The sequence below is a fragment of the Mytilus galloprovincialis genome, chromosome 8, assembly GCF_965363235.1.
Source record: "Mytilus galloprovincialis chromosome 8, xbMytGall1.hap1.1, whole genome shotgun sequence".
NCBI classification, from domain to species: domain Eukaryota; kingdom Metazoa; phylum Mollusca; class Bivalvia; order Mytilida; family Mytilidae; genus Mytilus; species Mytilus galloprovincialis.
The window spans coordinates 41,416,643-41,437,111 of NC_134845.1; the positions used below are offsets into that span (position 1 = coordinate 41,416,643).

Here is a 20,469-nt window from a genome sequence, read left to right on the forward strand (position 1 = left end):
TTCATGTGTGCTTGCATGGCACCTAGTATCCAATTTTTAAGAAGCGTTGTTTTAATAATTTCTTCCATGACAACTCAAAATGTCATAAAGCGTTTACTGTACAGTTTAGCAGTATTAGCAATTCAAAGATTGGCAGACTGGGAAAAGTAAATCATTAAAATACTGAACGTGAAAAATTCAAAACGGAAAGTTCGTAATCAAAAATCAAAAGCTCGAACACATCAATGAGCTATTGTTGATTTCTTTGAATTCTACAAGACTTTTTTGTACAATTCAATGGATAATATTTATGTCCATCTGTATTTAACTTCATGTTGTGAATTAATTAAGAGAAGAACCATAAATACAAGGCCAAATCATTGCTAAAAAATATGAATAGAAGTAAGGGAATAGATGAAGTGCAATCAAACACAAATTAAGAATGTTTTTTGTAACAGCTAATTTATTTAATTTAACAAGAAAATAGATATGGTATAGGTATATTTTAATTGAAAGGTCATCATTTTTCTAAATTTTGAGTAAGTAGATCAGAGCAAAAATTATGTCATACAAATCTAAAACTATCAAGTAAAATAGACATATTGATCTTTCTGCTTTAAAATGAATTATTCAAAAAAACAATTTTGATGTAAAAAAAGAAGAAAACTACAATTATTTTACTCATTTCAGAAAAATGATGCCCCTAATATCTACGTATCCTTGTGCCCCTAATTTTGCGATGTCCGTTTATTTTTTTATCTATGAGTTTGATTCTCCCTCTGGTATCTTTCGTCCTTCTTTCAAAGTACACCACAATATCCCTTGCGAAATGTACAAGATATTATTTTACCATTTTGCAAGCTTACACTAACTTCCCAATTATTTAATCCATCATCAATTAAACTGGAATAATCTGAACATGTCATTTTCGAAATGTAGACCCGTTATCAAAATTCAAAGTATATATTAGGGATGTCAACGAGTACTAAAGTACTCGAGTATTGCTTGGTAGTACGATTATCGATTACCCAAATAATACTCGACTTATCGTTTTCATGTTAGAATGTTATTGCTTTCCTAAGCTTAAACAAAAAATATTTTAATTGAGAGCGCCTCCCGGAAAATTAAATATTAATCAAATATAATAAAAATTAAAATACGATTCGAAGGTTTGCGTTAACTGTCCTTTTTTTTAGAAACAGAGAAACGATATACACGATAAAGGCTTACACGTTTAGTTAATCTTAGTCCTTCCCCTACTCTGTACTGCAACTGTCGGGGTATATATTTTCATCATCAGGACTGTTAGTTACCGAACAAAGAAATTGCCTTGTCCCAGACAAAATTGACAAGATCATATTTCAATAAAAAAAAATTGTTTGCACCATGGGTCGACCCTCAGAAAATAACTGAAGGCATCATTAAGTTATAATTATGATAAACTTTGGTAATAATAAAATATGTTTGTACGTTTACCAAATACTGTTGTTTGAGTAATCGTTTTTCTTTTGACATTGATTTATTCCTTGATTAGATTATTGTCAGCTTATATATTAAGTACATTTAGTAAATGTGGCTGTTAATAATGATATAAAATTCCTTGGACTAGTATCTAGTCCTAGGTAATAATGTTTAGGGTTTAACGTTCATAAGGTAACGTCCAACAATACATAAAATGGGTACAATTCTGTGTTTTAATTTGTAAATGTTTTTCTGAGCGAGTACACAAGTATCTCTCGGTAAATCCAGCGAGTACTCGATTAGTAAATCTTCACATAGTTGTCATTCCTAAATTATATATGCTAATTATTGATCAATGATGTGTTCTAAACATTCAAACATTTAACTTTGCCATGAGTACAAAGGGTGATAAATCTTAACATAGATTAACATGCATCCTTCGAACTTTGAATAAGATATAAGTATACACAAATATTTGAATTATAACCCAAAGTTTTGCGTTATTTCGTAACAGTTTGCGTTAATTAGCAAAAGTTTGATTTATAACTCAAAAGTTTGCGTTATATAGCAAAGGTTTGCGTTATAACGTAAACATAGGAAGAAATATTAAAACAAAATTGAGTGGCGCTAATACGCTTCCGTACACTTCTGTATACTATAACTATCATTTCATCACTTTTTTCAACATCCATTATGTTTATGTAAATAGTTATCAAAGGTACCAAGATTGTAATTTAGTACGCCAGACGCGTACTAAATTATAATATTGAAATGAAGAGCGAAATAAAAATGGTAATAAATTAAATCGCTATCAAATTATTGTCTTTTGAGTATGTTTTTTTTTCTCAAATTAATAATATAATTTCAGTCGGTTGATTTTATGAATTAGAATGAAATTATTTTCTTCTGAATTGTCTGCCCATAGATGGCGTTTAGGTTAAGTGTTTTGTGTGATTTGGCGGTTAAATCATTCGGCACGACAGGGTCTACTCGATAGGTCACGTTATTTTTACATCCATGCTATTTGGTATTTGGTATCATGCATTTAGAAATTGATTGATTTACAAATGATTGTGTGTAATGAAATATTAGTATATAATATATATATATATGATTTTTCGTTCGAATTCGAATTCTGATTCGTAATTTGTATACAATAAATATTATTAAATGGTTGTTATTAAACCAGCCCTCGGCTTTGTCGTGTGGTATTGCACTTTACTCTTTCCGTTATTTATTAGTATGATTGTTATCCGTGGTTGTGATATATGGGTGTTAACTGAAGAAGAAGATAAGAAATCCAGTCAAAACCCAAACTAAAATATGTTCTATAGGATGTTAAAGATACACTCTATACACATATAATAGAATACAAAATTAAGCGTATAGCGCAGTACACTGTGCAACAGAATTCCAACAACAAATTAATAATAATAAAAAAAAAAAATGAACGAAAATAACATGACCTCTTTAATGATGGAAAACAACTATACCATATTTAAATCTTTAAATAATCTAATGCTATTTGGTTAGGAGTTGGATACTGTTACAAATATATTATTTGGGTTCTCAAATTTTTATATTCTACTTCCTTTCACAAACATTTTGTTATCAACCATGGATAAAAAGATTCAAGAGAAAGTTGCAAAACATTTCTACCACAAACAAAGAAAAGTAAATAAATGACAAATATTTGAGATTAAAAAAAAAATATTGCAATTTATATGCAAAGCTTTATTGTATAACTGAAATTATAATATGACGTGCTTCTTTCGCTTTATGAATAAACACATGCTCTAAATGCAATAATTTGTTTTTTCACATGCGTATATTGACTATTGCAGAATAATGAATTTTATCAAATGGGCATGCATTTAAATTATTCCATTAACTTTTAACACTTTCAAACTCTTAAATGATGCACATCTTGTTACTAATTTATTTATAACGACTGTAATGTTTTGCATTCCGAAATTGACATATTTTACTTAGATACGACAACCGTTCATGCTGGCTGCTCAAAAACTCCTCCCTCTGAAAAATCACAGTGCTAGCTGTTTGCTGCTTTACAAACAAAAAGGGAGGTTCATGGAAGAGCCTACACAATCCTTTACCCTTATACACATCAGACATAGAAATTACCTTAATTGTCCTAATCAGAATCGAAATAATTGATGCAATCTATACTCTATTGTAGTTTTAACATGGGTATGCATTATATTCGTGTTATTTTAGCCCTCACTATCGCTCGGGCAAAAATAATCACGAATATAATGCCTACCCATGTTAAAACTACAATAAAGTATAGCTTGCATCAATTATTTCTTAACTTTGATTCCAAGTTTGGCAATATATATGTAACACTCAGAAACGTGTCCTTCCCCCCAAACGTGTCTGATTCCCCCAAACATGTCTAGTTGAAAACTGCGCCAAAGCGTGTCATTTGTATAAACGCCCAAACGTGTCCATTTCTCAACTAACCCCCAAACGTGTCCAGTCCCCAAAACGTGTCCATATCAAGCGTTATTTGGTTATTGCTATTTCATTAACGTATACTAATTTTACCATTTCATTAAAAATATACATAAGCACGTTAGTACACTACATCTCGGGTGGATTTTGCTTTGTCCACCGGCCCGACATGGGAGTGGGCACCGGGTGGGCAAAATTTCTACCTTGTCCACTCTGCTAACCCATAGGAGTGGGCATGCAATTTCTTTTGTTTAATCTAAAGACTTGCAAGTACAATGACTACAATCACTTGAAATAAGCAGAAAAGCATTTGTAATCACTATTTCTACACAAAAAGAGATTATAGCTAGAGTGTGCACGGGTGGGCTGCCCACGGTGGGCAGGTTGAAAAAGCAAATGTACTTTTTCAAAACGGAAGAATTAAACTGGCTTAAAGTGGGGGCGTCATTTCGGCTATTTCGTTTGTAAATTGTAAGCAAACATGTTGAGTTAAACAGTACAGTTAACGGGTCAAAGTGTCCCTTTCTCTGCGCTTTAAACTTTAATGTTCTCTCTAATTATGCATGAAATACTGACAACTGTCTAGAGTTAATCTTAACAAAAGAACAGTAAAAACATTAAAACATGTATGTTGAAATGTAAAAAAAAAAAAAAAAAAAAAGGTAGCCTATGTTCTCTCTAAATAGAACTGCAAAAACATTAAAACTTGTATGTTCTCTCTAAATATGCATGACATACTTGCAACTGGACAATACGCGATCATCAGTTTAAAGTTTAGTTTAAAGTTAATGTGTACAGTACAACTGTAAAAACATTAAAACTTGCAAAACTATTGTGCGCTCTAAATATGCATAAAGTACTACCAACTGGACAATACGTTATCAACATTATAAAGTTTATTTATACACTACAAAATAAATTTGCATTTAAAACCGGCGTTGATCACATAACAGTAATATTCATAAAAAAAGAATCTATAAAACTTATGCATTAATAACAAAGTTAAGATTAATTCAACTCCAGAACTATGTGTATGTTCGCTCTAAACGAATATGAAATACTTGCAACTGGACAATAAACAACTGCAGTCAAAGTTACTTAATAATAACAGATTAATTTTGCAATTATTATAATCATTAAAAACCTACATCGAACTAACTTAATCTGATAAATGACATCTTCATCACGTGTGTCTCCCATCATAGAATTGTCATAAACATTATCAGCGATTTTATTTAAGAGATACATGTAAAAGCGCTAAAAGACGTGTAACGTTTTGGCGTTAAATATTGGACACGTTTTGGCGAACAACAATTATCGGACACGTTTGGGGGTTATGAAATCGGACACGTTTGGGAAATAGTGTACATTTCAGACACGTTTAGGGAGAAAAGACACGTTTGGGAGAATCGGACACGTTTGGGGGGAAGGACACGTTTGGGAGTGTTACATATATATATATGGTAAATAAATATAAGGCTGTGTATTGGGCCAAATTTTAATAATAAGAAAATGCAATTAATAATGCAATCAGTACAATGAAGGGTAGACAATCCCCAAATGCTTTATATTCCTTTAAAGTCAATTCAGAATGCAATTCTGAAAGCTAAAACATATATGAATAATCACAAAAGATAGAAAAATAAAAATAACAATACATGTAGTATCCTATAATTGATATAATGCAAAAGTGATAGATATAATCTATGCTTAACCACACCCATTCAATAATGCTACTGGGATGGGTGGGTGGGGAATGCAAAAATTGCGCCATGCGGCTGCTTATATCATTTATTTATAACTGCGTATGCCGCTTACATCATTTATCTAATGGTTTAGCTAAATACCAGATTATAAACGTTGCAAATAGAATGGAGCAGGAAGTACCATTTTACATCAAAGTCGGTATTCACTGAATCCCTTATTTTGATTCCAAGTTTGGCAATATATATATATATATGGTAAATAAACATAAGGCTGTGTAATGGGCCAAATTTTAATAATAAGAAAATGCAATTAATAAGGCAATCAGTACAATGAAGGGTAGACAATCCCCAGCCCAACCAAAAAAGGGGGAGTTGCCAAGTTAGCTAGGTCGGAAGGCTAGTACCAAAAGATTGCACAATGTCAAATTTTCTGCTGAGGTCCACTTCTGTGTACCGTAAATATGCATCACTTTTCCACATTCCAATATCCTTTATCATACTGTCCGACATCCCAATGCGCAAACACCAAGTGGCACCGCCCCGTCGAAAAGAGTGACCTGTTATATGCTGTTTGATATCATTGCTAATTAAAATGCTATTAATGCGTGAAATAAACATCTGCTATGATAAATTGCACAATAAAGGTGAGTCTTCCTTTGCACCACGTTTAAAATGAAAATGCAATAATTCCTTTATTGCTGAAGCTGGACACAACGGATGTCCCACTATAGAAGGTAACACAATATTTAATTTTCGTTCACGAAATTGTACTGTTTTCGTCCACTGAAGCTCAATAACCATTTCTATGATAGTGAACATCACAAAATTGGATATCTCTATGTTCTACATATTTTCCTGAATGCAAATTATTTCCTGGACGTAATAATCCATAAAATCCCATTAAGCAAGCTGACCAAATACAAATATCATTTTGCGAATTCAAATCTAAATTAGCTTTTATTATTAAGAGTAATCGAGGTGTCATTAATTCTGCACCTTTCTCTGCATCACCTATAGAACGACGAACTCCATTTAAAACTTTCTGAATCTGCCATTTACCGGAGATTGGCTCCCCTAGTCCATTTGCTTTGTGTAAATGCTTAATAATATTCAAATAATTCACAATTGTACAATATTTAAACGATTTCACATCCACTAAATATGCTATATTTAAACACACATTATCTGCTGAAAAGGGCACTAAAGCCAAGTCTAATAATTCGCAAAAGGTATGAAAACAATTCAATTGAGTCCTGTATGTACGCTTTGTCCCTTCTGACCAACCACAGGCTTTGTATTTCTGCACACTACTATACAGTCTTGCACGAAGCTCTTCCCCACCTGTAAAATACAAAGGCCGGTGACATATGAGAACAAAGCTATATATAGTTCAAACTCCACAACTTATATAATTGTCCTTTTTCATGCAATCTTGAAACACAGTCTGCCAATACATTAGATTTTCCAGGAAGAAAAATTGCTTGAACAGTGAAATTAAAAGTCGCTTGTAACCAAAAAAGTTGTCGCAATAAATTCATAACATATGATGATTTGCATGTGCCTTTGTTTATTATAGAACGTGCTGTCATATTATCTGTAAATACCATGACATGTTTGTCTCGTAGCTGTTCATGCCAATGAAAAAGGGCCAAAACAAGTGTAACTGTCTCTTTAATGTTGATATGAAAATCTGCAACTGCTGGCATGTCAATTTTCCAATTAATATAAAAGTAATCACTGTTAAAGAAGGCACCTCCACCAAAATTGCACGCATCTGTTTGAATGTTGGTTATTGGTTTCTTGTTTATAAAATTCACTGTTCCATTAAATTCATGTATAAATTGAATCCACCAATTTAAGTCTTTTTGAGAATCATCTGACAAGATAACTTTGTGTTGGCTTCCTTTCAAAGAATGCTTCAGGTCTAGCAAACGCCTAAGAAAAGTGCGACCCCCCTTTATAACCTGGCAACTCCAATTAAGCTTCCCAATAAGAGATTCTATTTGTTTTTTACTAGCCCTATGTTTACCTTTAAAATCACATAACAAATTAAAAAATTCTGTTAACTTATCACCTGGTAAACTCAGTGTTAACTTACATGTATCTATCAAAATACCTAAAAATATTAAACGCTGTGAAGGTCCTTCAACTTTATTCCAATTTATGTAAAAACCTAATTTACGCAATAGTTTAATCAAACAAGTTAGAGCAGCAGAGCATCTATCATATGTAGACTCTATAATTAAAAAATCATCTAAATATGCAATAACACAAAAATTATATTTTGATTTCATAATTCTACACACAGCACTACTTAGTCTCTGAAAAATACTTGGGCTTTGCGCTGCTCCAAAAGGTAACTTAGTGTCATAGAAAAATGTATCCTGATTATCACCATGAAATCTCCAGTGCAACCCAGTATAAGGGTAATTAGAAGCATGCACTTTCACACTTCTATATGCATTTGACAAATCTACTTTTGCCAGGAAATCGCCTTCTTTAATAATTTTACATGCATCTTTTAAGTCCATATATTTACATGATGTATCACTTGCATAATAGTTTATACCGCCAACCTCTGGTAAACTTGCATCATGAATCAATCTTATTGAACCATTAGGTTATTGTATTGCACCAAGAGCACTTACAAGTTTCGGAGTCTCTATCTCATTGCACAAAATATAATTACCCAGGTTAAATTCGGACCTTAATTTCAGGTCAACCTTATCAGAATTTTCTAACGCTGACTTGTAATTTTTACAAATAAAAGGTTCATTAAAATCACATACAAAATTACAGTGAAATAAATTATTCATCAGATTAAAACCATTAGTTACACCATCAATAATAAAATTGTAATCAAAATCTTATGTTGGCAGTAATTCTGTCCATGTGTGTGGGTCTAACGACCCGTAGTTCCTTCGTTTTTTGAACCATGCATATTGAATTCTGGTTGAGATGACTGTTGTGTGGAAACACTGTTTGATTGACGAAATTGAAATGAAGTTGAGTGCTGAGAAGCATTGTGATTTTTAGCATAACATATTGCACAGTGATGTGCCAATTTACAGTCCTTTCGATAACAATCACCTGTGTTAAAACGCCTACAAATAGTGCGACCATCAGGAAGAAAGGGTCCTTTCCCCTTTTTGTTGTAACTATTAAAGCCTGAATTTTGATCCTTATAATTAGCATTGTTTGCACTACGCAACACATTCTGGATCTCTTGAATAGCCTTTGCTGTAGCACTATCTGGTTTCTGAACAAGATGAAATTCCCTTAGATTCGATATATAAGTACTCCATTTGAATTTTTTAAGTGCCTGGCGGTCCCTGTACTCCATATCATAAAGTAAAACACTAGCCCAAACATTGTTAGCTGCTAACCGAAAAATAGATTGTATGTAACACAGATAGTCTGGCAATTCCCCGTGTAATAAATCCCCACTACGAAGCATGTCATTCATGATCTCAATACTAGCATAACCATATTGTTCAATGGAGACCTGACCAAGTGTCAATTTCTTTGTTAACCCATCCGTACGAATTTGGTTTCCATTGCCAATGTCAATAAGGTGTCTGCTCTCTAAGAAGTCTAGGGGGTTTGGCCAAACAAAGTCTGTTATCTTACGGAATTTCTTACCTCTTACACCTGAGTTTTGAAGTTGTAACTGATTTATATGTTCTTGAACTTGATCTACCACATCAGAAGATGGCGAGGTAATAGTACGTTTACTTATTGATTTTTCCAGTCTCAGACGTTCAATTTCATATTCAAGTGAATCATATTTTGACTGTAGGTCGTTTAACATTTTTGCCATAGCCTTTTCTGGACCATGCTCTTTTACCGTTGGCGACCCACCGCCGCTAGCGACTGAACCCGACTCAATCAATGGGCTAGAAATTACCCTTTATGCAATAGACGGGGCCTTCAACGATGCTATGACAGTATCTAGACGATTGCCTGCTGTTGCTCGACTGCTTTTTCTTGACATTTTTTATGTGAAATTGTCAGAATGCAAAAATTGCTCCATGCGGCTGCTTATGTCATTTATTTATAAGCAAATAGAATGGAGTAGGAAGTACCATTTTACATCAAAGTCGGTATTCACTGAATCCCTTATTAAAATGCAAACACATTGTCAATTTTCTTTAGATATGTTATTGCAATATCTTTAGAAATAAAGACAACAGTAGTATACCGCTGTTAGAAATTCATAAATCGATTGAGAAAAAAAACCAAATCCGGGTTACAAACAAGAACTGAGAGAAAAACATCAAATATAAAAGCCAAGAGTGCACACGCTGAAATGTCTCGCCTTCTTTACTAATCATTGATATTATGTTGATAGTCCTAAGTATAAAGCTAAGCTTTATTACAACTGTCACATAAACTTAACATTAACCAAGTTAACTAAACAAAGACCAATGAACCTTGAAAAAGAAGTCCAGGTCAGATGAACCATGCCAGGCAGACAGGTACAGCTAACAATGCTTCTATACAACATATATAGTTGACACATTACTTATAGTTTAAGAAAAATAGACCAAAACACAAAAACTTAACACTGTGCAATGAACCGTGAAAATGAGGTCAAGGTTAAATAAAACCTGCTCGACTGACATAAAGATCATAAAATATTTCCATACACCAAATATAGTTGACCTATGGCATATAGCATTACATAAAAAGACCAAAACTCAAAAACTAAACTTTGACCACTGAACCATGAAAATGACGTCAAGGTCACATGACATCTGCCCGCTAGACATGTACACTTAACAATCATTCCATACAACAAATATAGTAGACCTATTGCATATGGTATGAGAAAAACAGACCAAAACACAATTTTTTTTACTATAACCACTGAACCATGAAAATGAGGTCAAGGTCAGATGACACCTGCCAGTTGGACATGTACACCTTACAGTCCTTCCATACACCGAATATACTAGCCCTATTGCTTATAGTATCTAAGATATGGACTTGACCACCAAAACTAAACCTTGTTCACTGATCCATGAAATGAGGTCGAGGTCAAGTGAAAACTGTCTGACAGACACAAGGACCTTGCAAGGTACGCACATATCAAATATAGTTATCCTATTACTTATAATAAGAGAGAATTCAACATTACAAAAAATTTGAACTTTTTTTTCAAGTGGTCACTGAACCATGAAAATGAGGTCAAGGACATTGGACATGTGACTGACGGAAAATTCGTAACATGAAGCATCTATATACAAAGTATGAAGCATCCAGGTCTTCCACCTTCTGAAATATAAAGCTTTTAAGAAGTGAGCTAACGCCGCCGCCGTAGCCGCCGCCGCCGGATCACTATCCCTATGTCGAGCTTTCTTCAACAAAAGTTGCACGCTCGACAATAAAAATGACACAACAGAAACAAAACACTTAAATGCAACACACATAGAAACGAACTACAATATGACAATGACCATTTGTCTGACTTGGTACAGGGCATTTTTGGAAAAAATGATTGGTTGAACCTGGTTTTTAACCGGCCAAACCTCCAACTTTTAAGGCAAAGTTAAATATAATATTTTAGAAAAGCTAGTGGATATTACCAAAATGTCAATTGCATATTGTATAACTTTAGAAAAAGAATACTGCAATGAAACAATTGAACATTTGACAAAAACTGTGAAAAAAAGAACATTTGTCAATGTTTATTTTAAAAACAAAACTACATTAGAATTCAAAACTAAGGATTTACTAAGCCCAGGCATAGATACCTTTAGTCGTATTTTGAACAACTTTTTGGAAATTCGGGTTATCAATGCTCTTCATCTTTGTATTTGTTTGGCTTTCTAATCATTTTGATATCGGAGTCACTGACGTGTCTTATTTAAATTATAAGTCTGGTACCTAACATAATCTACATACAAATGACACATATATGTACATGATGTACTTATGTTTGGTAATGTCATCAAAAAGATATGCTAAAACTAAAAAAAAACATACATTATTCTAGTATTCATTTAAAACTAAGTAACTTTGCTAAATGCATTTCCAAATGTTGTTATCTTTTTGTTTCGTTTAATACAAAATCCCAAACGAAGTTAAGCGCTCAATCCCGCATGTGTTAATTTACATTATTAAATTCGCTATTTGTACAATAAGACTAATTACAGATACTTTTCTTTTAGTTAAAACTTCAAAATACATGCATAGTTAGATAATACAAACATTATTCAAAATAAACGTCATTTGAACACTGCTGTCCCTCTGCATACGATTTTACCTTCGTCGTTTGATAATTTAACAACCGGCCAAACAACAAAATCTACTTTGGACCCAAACTTTCTGTAAGGATTAAAGGAATCGGAATGAGACTCTTTTGGTATGGTTGTTGATATAATAACACGAGGACTGCGAGTAACCATCAACCAACAAACTGATACGGCTTCTGTTATAAAACTTTGCACAGCAGGCCCTTTCGTTCCATATTCTTTATATCTTGGATCTCGTAAAAACAGCTGTAAAATGTACAAATGTACTTATGTACAAATGGTATTGGAGATGAATTCCATATTTTATTTATATGTAAAAATGAAAATATTGTATTTTTAAGAAACAAGTACATACCTATGTACTACACAGCTCACCCCGAGCATTATCAAGTTTGAAGGTTTACTCTCTTATTGTAATACTGAACTATACAAAAAGCTATCGTTGTTCATCAGAAAAGTTAAAGTATTTCTTTGATTTATATCATATCGATCCATATGTTGTATATCTTTTCCTCTTTTTTTTTTATTATTCACACTGTTTGGTTCTAATGAGCTGTATATATTGATTTAAATATATTTAATCGTTCTTCTGTCATGTTGTTTGCATATATTGTATTATATATTTGACCTCATGTTACACGTATATAATGTGTCTGAGTGTTTTCTAATAAATCGTTAAATCGTTAAATCGTTAAAATGAAGAAAATATAGACAATAATTGTTTAGTGTCTTTAAATATCAGCTTTATTTGTACGAGGCTAAGACACAGGTGTAATGCGAGCTTTAGCGAGCTATTACTCCTGTTTCGAGCCTAGTACAAATACATGATTATAGGTTTTCCACATGTTTATAGGTTTTCACTGCTTGAAAATGTAAGGGTTAATGTACAAAACAGAAAGTATTTTTTAAACATGAATATTGTTAAGCTAATATTGTATAAGTAAGGAATGTTTACTGTACGCTAATAAAAAGAAAAATCACAAAAATACTGAACTCCGAAGAAAATTCAAAACGGAAAGTTCCTACTCAAATGGCAAAATCAAAAGCTCAAACAAATCAAACGAATGGATAATAACTGTCATATTCCTGACTTGGCAGTCGCACCAAATTCCATTATTTTGACAACGATGTGTGAACAAAACAAAAAACTGACACAAAAAAATGTCACAGATAGGGGTACAACAGCAACACGAACCCAACCATATCTCAGGTGTTCCTGCAGGGTAAGCAGATCCTGCAACACATGTGGCATCAACCGTGTTGCTCATGTTATTACAAAGCCGGTAAAGACGCGCTTTTTACTGAAACAGTTCACTCAAGTGTCGATCGAGTCTAATTGGGGTTGAGGAGCAAAAGAAAAAAACAAACCCAAATTTTTTTTTTAATTCTCAAATCTGGCTTAGAATAGTTTTTATAATTAGGTAAACAAACCCTTATGGATTTTGAATTATATAATCGATACATTTGCAAAAGAAATTTCATGGTTATGATTTTTTCCGTGATGTCGCTACTCTTGTGATGACAACTGGACAGGTAATACTTTTAAGGCCAAAAAGTCCACCAGAAATTGAAACTAGCCATTTGTTGTTAAACTCAGCAAATCGGACGCACGCTTTGCCTACACAGGATTGTTAATTTCGCTCCAATTCAAATAGTTTGAAGTCCAACCAAAAATACGGAGTTGAAAATCATTTTATATCGACAATTCATTGATGTTATGTTTAAACTAACTAAAATAGAATAGTGTAGTTTGTACAGAATATTAATTAAAATATACTGTTATTACATTTTCTATTTGAAAAAATACAATCCGGTTTGGTAATAGCAACATTTGAATGATGAAAATAGAAAAAAAGATATATAACCATACCTGCAATATACTTATTTTCTCCTAGACTGTTTAGTATTAATTTATATTCATTATAAAATAATCTACTGAATAATATTTACAATTTGTAATTTTTTGTATATTGTTTTACTCTGAAATATGACATTGATTGAAAACTAGAGTACTTTAGTTTGTGAATTTTACACTTCAAATTGATAGATTATAACTTTTTGCTATATAGTATTGCCAAATATAGAAAAATAAATGTATCTTCTATTTCTAATGTTTATTATCTGTTTTGCTATTTATAAAATGTTGAAATATTCAAAACGCTAAGGTTTCTCTACACTTATATAAAGATTGACAGAACGTTTCGTGGATGGGAGTTATCAATGCTCCACTACTTTGAATTTGATTAGGCCACCAAAAATATAATGTACACGAAACGCGCGTCTGTCGTGCCAATTTATAACTCTGGCATCTCTGGCATCTTTGATAAGATTTTTCCTACTTATTCTTTTAGGTAATAAATATATACATTCGATTTGTGGTTTTTAAACTGTACTGTGTTCTAACAAGGAAAACTTTTATTCGATAAAAAAGAAAAAGTTTTTGTTATGGTATCTAAAAAAAAAAACTTTATCGAAAGATATTTAAACAGATTTCTTTTCACGATTCTATACAGTCCTTAGATGGCAAGTAAATATCAAAAGAAGGCAACATACTTGTTTTCAATTTTTGAAAGGGATAAATCCATTAAACCTCAATTTAACGCGTTGTAAAGGTATATTTTTATTTATATTTTCAATTGTTTAAATACGTTTTATGTGATTGTAATGCTTATTGACTTGCTTTTTAATATAAAAGGAAAGGTGTATATGTTTATGTTTATGTGCCTTAATAAGGAATAGGTATCCTTTTAGTAAACTTAAAATAAATAAAGAAAAATCAGAAAACAATTTGTGGGAGAGGGGTGGCATCAATGTTAATTTTTCAGAAAACTGTCGTAAGTTTAGCAAAATAATCTTGATAAATAAAAAAAAAAGTTATAACACAATATACCCACAATTAAGATGTCAAAATGTAAATACATCAATAATGACCTATTGGAAAAGCTCTTTTATAACTGAACCAATAAGAAATGTTAATGCATGTTTTCACAAAACATTATCGCAGTTAAAAATTTCAGATTTTTAGGGTCAACATACTAAGATAGCAAACCAACTCCTTTTCCTGCTTTACAATTCCCTTTTGGTAGGATGTTTTTGTTATTAATTTGATGTAGCTCAAACGTTAGTGTTTTAGTAGAAAAATATACATTACCTCTTTTATACAACCTGTGAGTTGTTGCTCAAGTATCTCTCTTACAAGTAATGTAGTATCAACAACTTCCTGTAAAGGTTAATTTATTAATTTATTTTTATTTAACTTGAATTTGTATTTGAATTCAAACAGAAATGACACTGCATCATATACAATTATCAAAATACAGTAAGCAGTTGCCAACAGATTCAGTTCAAGAAGTACTAATTAAATGATGAAACTATATAGTTATGCCAGCATGACTGACAAAGGGTTCGGCGGATTTAAAAAAGAATATGACGTGAAACAGGTACAGATTACCGTAAACGATAAACAAAAAGGGCATTTCTTCTAACCTAGCCGTAAATTGTATTAATCATTATATTTGGTGATTCCATTTACATTAAAACATCAACTAGAGAGACGCATCATTAGAGCTTTACTGAAAAAGTTATTCAAGCTTTGTCTTAACTTCTTTACCGATATTTTATGAAAGTAATTTTTACAGCAAACTGAACATCTGATACAGAAAATTCGTGTTAAATTAGCCATTTCAAACCGTTCTGAATGAGTTTAATGCATAAAAAATATGCATTTATTGCAGAACCAATGTTTTAGAAATAATGAGTCCTGCAAAATTTGCATTTTTTTGTGAAAAACGCAAAAAACAATTTCCGTGCAGCTGTTATGTCCTATCCATGTAGCATTAACATTGGATGAAAAGTAAGTTAATACCATGAATTCAATTTTAAACTATCAACGGATTAAAAGTATTTGGTATATTTATCTAAATATACACATTCTACAATCATGTCATTTTACATTGTTTTCAATGAGAGTGTTGCAATACTTTTTTCCAGGTGTATATTATCAATTAAACAAGAGTGCACATGCTGAAAATGTTTCACCTGTTTTATATTATTTTATACTTTTTGGACCTTTTGGATTATAGCTCTTCATCTTTTATATAAGCTTTGGATTTCAAATATTTTGGCCACGAGCATCACTGAAGAGACATGTTTTGTCGAAATGCGCATCTGGTGCAAGAAAATTGGTACCGTTAATTTTATTACTGACCATTGATTTTATATCAAAAGTCTTGAAGTGTAGGTCTAACTATAAGTATGACATAAATTTTGCATTTTTAAAGATCCGTGACAACGAAGTCAAGGTCAAATAAATCCTGTCAGACAAACATTACAGTTATTCCATACACCAAATATAGTTGACCAATTGCTTATGGTTAATGATAAACAGACTTAATAAAAGATCAATGTCAGATGATACCTGTCAGACTGACATGTAAACCTTTCAAATATTCCATACACCAAATTAAGCTGACCTATTGCCTATAATATCTAAAAAACATACCAAAATACAAAAACTTCACATTGACCATTGAACCATGGAAAGTTGGTCAAGGTAAGATAATACTGGTTAGATCGACATGTACACCTTACAATCATTCCATTTATAAAATATAATTGACCCTTTTGCTTATAAGGATTAAACAACAGACAAAAAAAAGACTTGACATTGACCAATGAACAATAAAAAAGAAGTCAAAGTCAGATAAAATTTGATACATTCCCTACATCTTATTTAATTGACCTTCTGTGTATAGTATCTGACTTAATTACGTACCTTTAACGATGAAATCAGGTTCAGGTCAAAGGAACCCTGTATGACGGACATGTAGACGTTGCAGGGAAACCATATACCAAAATGTAGTTATCCTATTATTCATAATAAGTAGGAAATTCACATGACAAAATACAAAGAATGTTTTTTTTTCAAGCAGTCACTGAACTATGACAATGAGGTCAAGGCCAATGAACAAACGACAGACGAAAACTTTGTAACATAAGGTATCTTCAAACGAAGGTATGAAGCATCCAGTTTTGTCTTATAAACCTTTTTACAAATATTTTACGCCGCCGCCACCGGATATTAATACCTCTGTCTCCCGCATTTTGTTGAAACAAAAACTAATCAAATGTAATAATTGTGGCAAGTTATTCAAATGTGCTTGTTTACTTTTTTTTATTATCAAAGACAACAAAAATCTTCTTGAATTGTAGTAAAAGACATGCATTATAATGGATAATTCAGGATAACACATTGCGTGCGTTCGTAGCACTGTTCTGGATTGTACACCGGGAACGCTCAAACGTTTGATGATCAAAAGCCACATGATTAAATTAATGAATATTTGATTTTCTGTAATCATTGTTCAATTAATGTATAACCTCATTGCAATTTGAAATTAAATATTAATCTTGCAATTTGAAACCTAGTTATAACAACATAAATGTGTTAACGTCAACTTGTACCCTTATATTATCCAGAATTTTGATTTTATCCTGTTTAATGAAAATAAAACCTTTTTTTCTTTTTTTTTAAAGTCTTATTCATTATTGCATTAAAGAGTATAAAATATATTCCAGAAGAAGAAGAATATGCATTCGGAAGTGGAGTGATAAAATATTATAAAACAAATATCATAAATCATTTAGTTGAGTAACAATTACATGCATAGTTACGACAAACATTTAAGTAAATAAGTAAAAAGGAACACCAGAGGGATTCTCCACAGAAAGGAACAAAGGCCAAATTAAAACTCACACGTTCATAGTAGTTTATAATTAAACATAATTTATGCCAACCTTGATATGGTTGGAAGCATGTAATAAAGCTTGTTCAAAATCCCCTCTTAATCCTTTTTCCATATTCTCACTAAAGGAGTAAGCTTTCTGTAAAGAAGAAAAAAACCAATAAAAAAGTCAAACGTAATAAATAAACATTGTATCATATTTTTATTATTTTAAAAGGTTTTCAAATATGAATTGGAATTTCAAAAATACTGCATATTAACCAAAGAAATTGTAATTCATAGCACTTAACAGCAATTGTTTTTACATGAATAAGTATTGTAGACTATTTAATGTTCAATCATTTTTGGTAAATAATTGTCTTTCAATACTTTAATTTTATCTTGGAATATACAATCAAACGATTAGTATCTTTTGTTCTAAATTTACATTTGAAAACTGATATTCACATCGAACGTTTGACTAAGTGAATATCAGTATTACAAAAACCAATAAAACCTACACATTTACCTCATCAAAAGACAGTAAATGGTAATTGTATTATATTTATAATATCAAAGAATGCAACCACATAGTACGTAATCTGAATTTATGAAATTTATAAGATTGTTTGAGCAGACGATGAACGTTATTTCCACATTCTTCGAGTATTTTATTGCTTGGAATTTCTTCGAACTGCGTTCCCGAAGTCGGTGGCTGGTGTTTTAACCAATCGACTCAGTCTGTCCTACTGTCGGTCCGTCCGGAAAACAAATTCCGTCGAAGTTTTCATGGCTGCTATGGAAGCGACTTATTTAATATTTGGTCTTCAGCTTTATAATGTTGCCTGAGTTATTCCGAGTTTAAAATGTTTACCTCTGTATCTACTTTCTGCTTTCCGATAATTTAAACACAATTAATTGTATAATGAAAATTATCGGATCTTATTAAAGGAAATTTTTAAATATTTGGTATGCAGTTTAAAAAAAGTTGAGTTGGAGCGAGTAAGCTATTTTTACATTTGCTGTGTAGCCACTTGAGTTTTCCGACGGTTTGAAATTTTACAATTCTCTCTGTACAACGAAATTGTTTCGTCAAAATTTCTTGGCTTCTATGAAAGAGAGTGATTTTATATGTGGTCTGCAGCTTTATAATGTAGATTTGTAGTGGGTAAACAGTTTAACATCTGCTGTATAACCGAATCCCGAAAAAGTGTGACATTTTACAACGATCATTGTGACAAGGCAATTTTTCGTCAAAGTGTTCATGCCATCTGTGAAAGGGAATGCATATGATCAGTTATGCCTCAGTATACATGTAACCTCAATCAATTGCATGCAGCGACGCAGTTAAAGACCCGATATTAGTCTTGTTTTAATAAGACTTATTTAATGCCTTTGCATAGTGGTAAAACAGTCTTTTCGAGAATAAAATCATTTGGTTTTGTTTTTGACCAGATTTTCAATATTCACAATATATTCCGAAACAAGAAAGTGCATTTCGTAATTGTTGTCAACGTAACTATAACAGGGTTCTCGGCAAATACAATGAAATAAGCACTTTAATATACTTATTCAAATTCAAAATATTTATCATCTAAAATAGTTACCTATTCATCAGCATAAATGACAGACAAATATTCTCGTTTAAGTACAAGGCATTGATTAAATGAGACGCCTTATTCCTTCCTTACACCTATGGCATAAGGAAAAAAGTTTGTTCCCATCTCACCATTCTTGACATAAGACTTTATATTTGTGTACATGTACAACATAATGAAACATTTTCGATTCAATATTTCACCCTCTAAACATTATCAAAGAAACTTTAAAAATCGATTGATAAACATAACGACATTGTAACCGATGACACATAAAGAGAAATGATCACTGGGGTAAAGCTGATGACCGTAACTGCATTCACGGTCATCCCAAGATGTCGGATGAAAAATTAGGTCAGTTTCTGTATTGTCTGTTAAAGTGTTTCTATATCATTTTCTTTACAAATCATACATTGAAACGATGTAAATTTATAAAAGAATCACTCGAAAATCACTAATTACTTCCGAGAAATGTGCATTAAACGGGAAATTCGATTTGAAAAAAATCGTTAAGATGACCGTAAATCATAATCAAAATATTTTCAAGATGACCGTAACATAAAACAAGGATGACCGTGATTGGTAAAAAGATGACCGTAACTTGTAAAGGATGACCGTAATTTGTAAAGACTAACTGTAATTTATATCAATTCTAAGAAATATCCGTATTGTATTCAAAGCTTTTTTGTTGAGTTTGTCGATCTCAATAGGGGCTCGGTTAGCGTATATAAATATGTTTCATGAATTTCTTTTTTTAAACTATAATATAATTGGCCATATTTAGGATTTATAACAATGATAGTAAATTGCATATTTCTCGTAAACAATGAAATATTTATTGATATCGACGTTAAAATTTTAACACAAATTTACAGCGATACGACGAAAATTTGAAGAAACATGAATGTGTCCCTAGTACACGGATGCCTCATCTACACTATCATTTTCTATATTTAGTTGACTATGAAAATGGGATAAAACTGTAATTTGGTATTAGAATTAAAAAGATCATACCATAGGGAAAATGTGTACTAAGTTTCAATTTTATTTAACTTGAAGCTGGACAAACGGACAAACAAACAGACGAACGGACGAACGTACGCACAGACCAGAAAAACATAATGCCAATAAATGGAGCATTAAAAACATTAATAATACATACGAATATTTGGTAATCGAGCCCATGTGTATGGTTCCAGAGGAAGCAGATTAAAATCTTAATTTGTCTTGATATATTATATGCAGGCGGAAACACTTATGAAATAGAACAAAA

The 20,469-nt window shown here is 31.9% G+C and overlaps 1 protein-coding gene across 1 annotated transcript in view; it reads right to left on the bottom strand.

Annotated features, from left to right (window-relative positions):
• Positions 1 to 11,530: 11,530 nt before the first annotated feature.
• The window catches only part of LOC143041944 (uncharacterized), a 45,301-nt gene continuing 36,362 nt past the window's right edge, over positions 11,531 to 20,469 (bottom strand). Inside the window, exons 6-8 of the mRNA XM_076214118.1 lie at positions 17,672 to 17,758; positions 15,027 to 15,095; positions 11,531 to 12,121 (exon numbers count right to left, since the gene is read on the bottom strand). Of these exons, the coding sequence (XP_076070233.1) occupies positions 11,849 to 12,121; positions 15,027 to 15,095; positions 17,672 to 17,758 (429 nt within the window). The 3' untranslated portion in view covers positions 11,531 to 11,848. The remainder of the gene's footprint in view (positions 12,122 to 15,026; positions 15,096 to 17,671; positions 17,759 to 20,469) is intronic.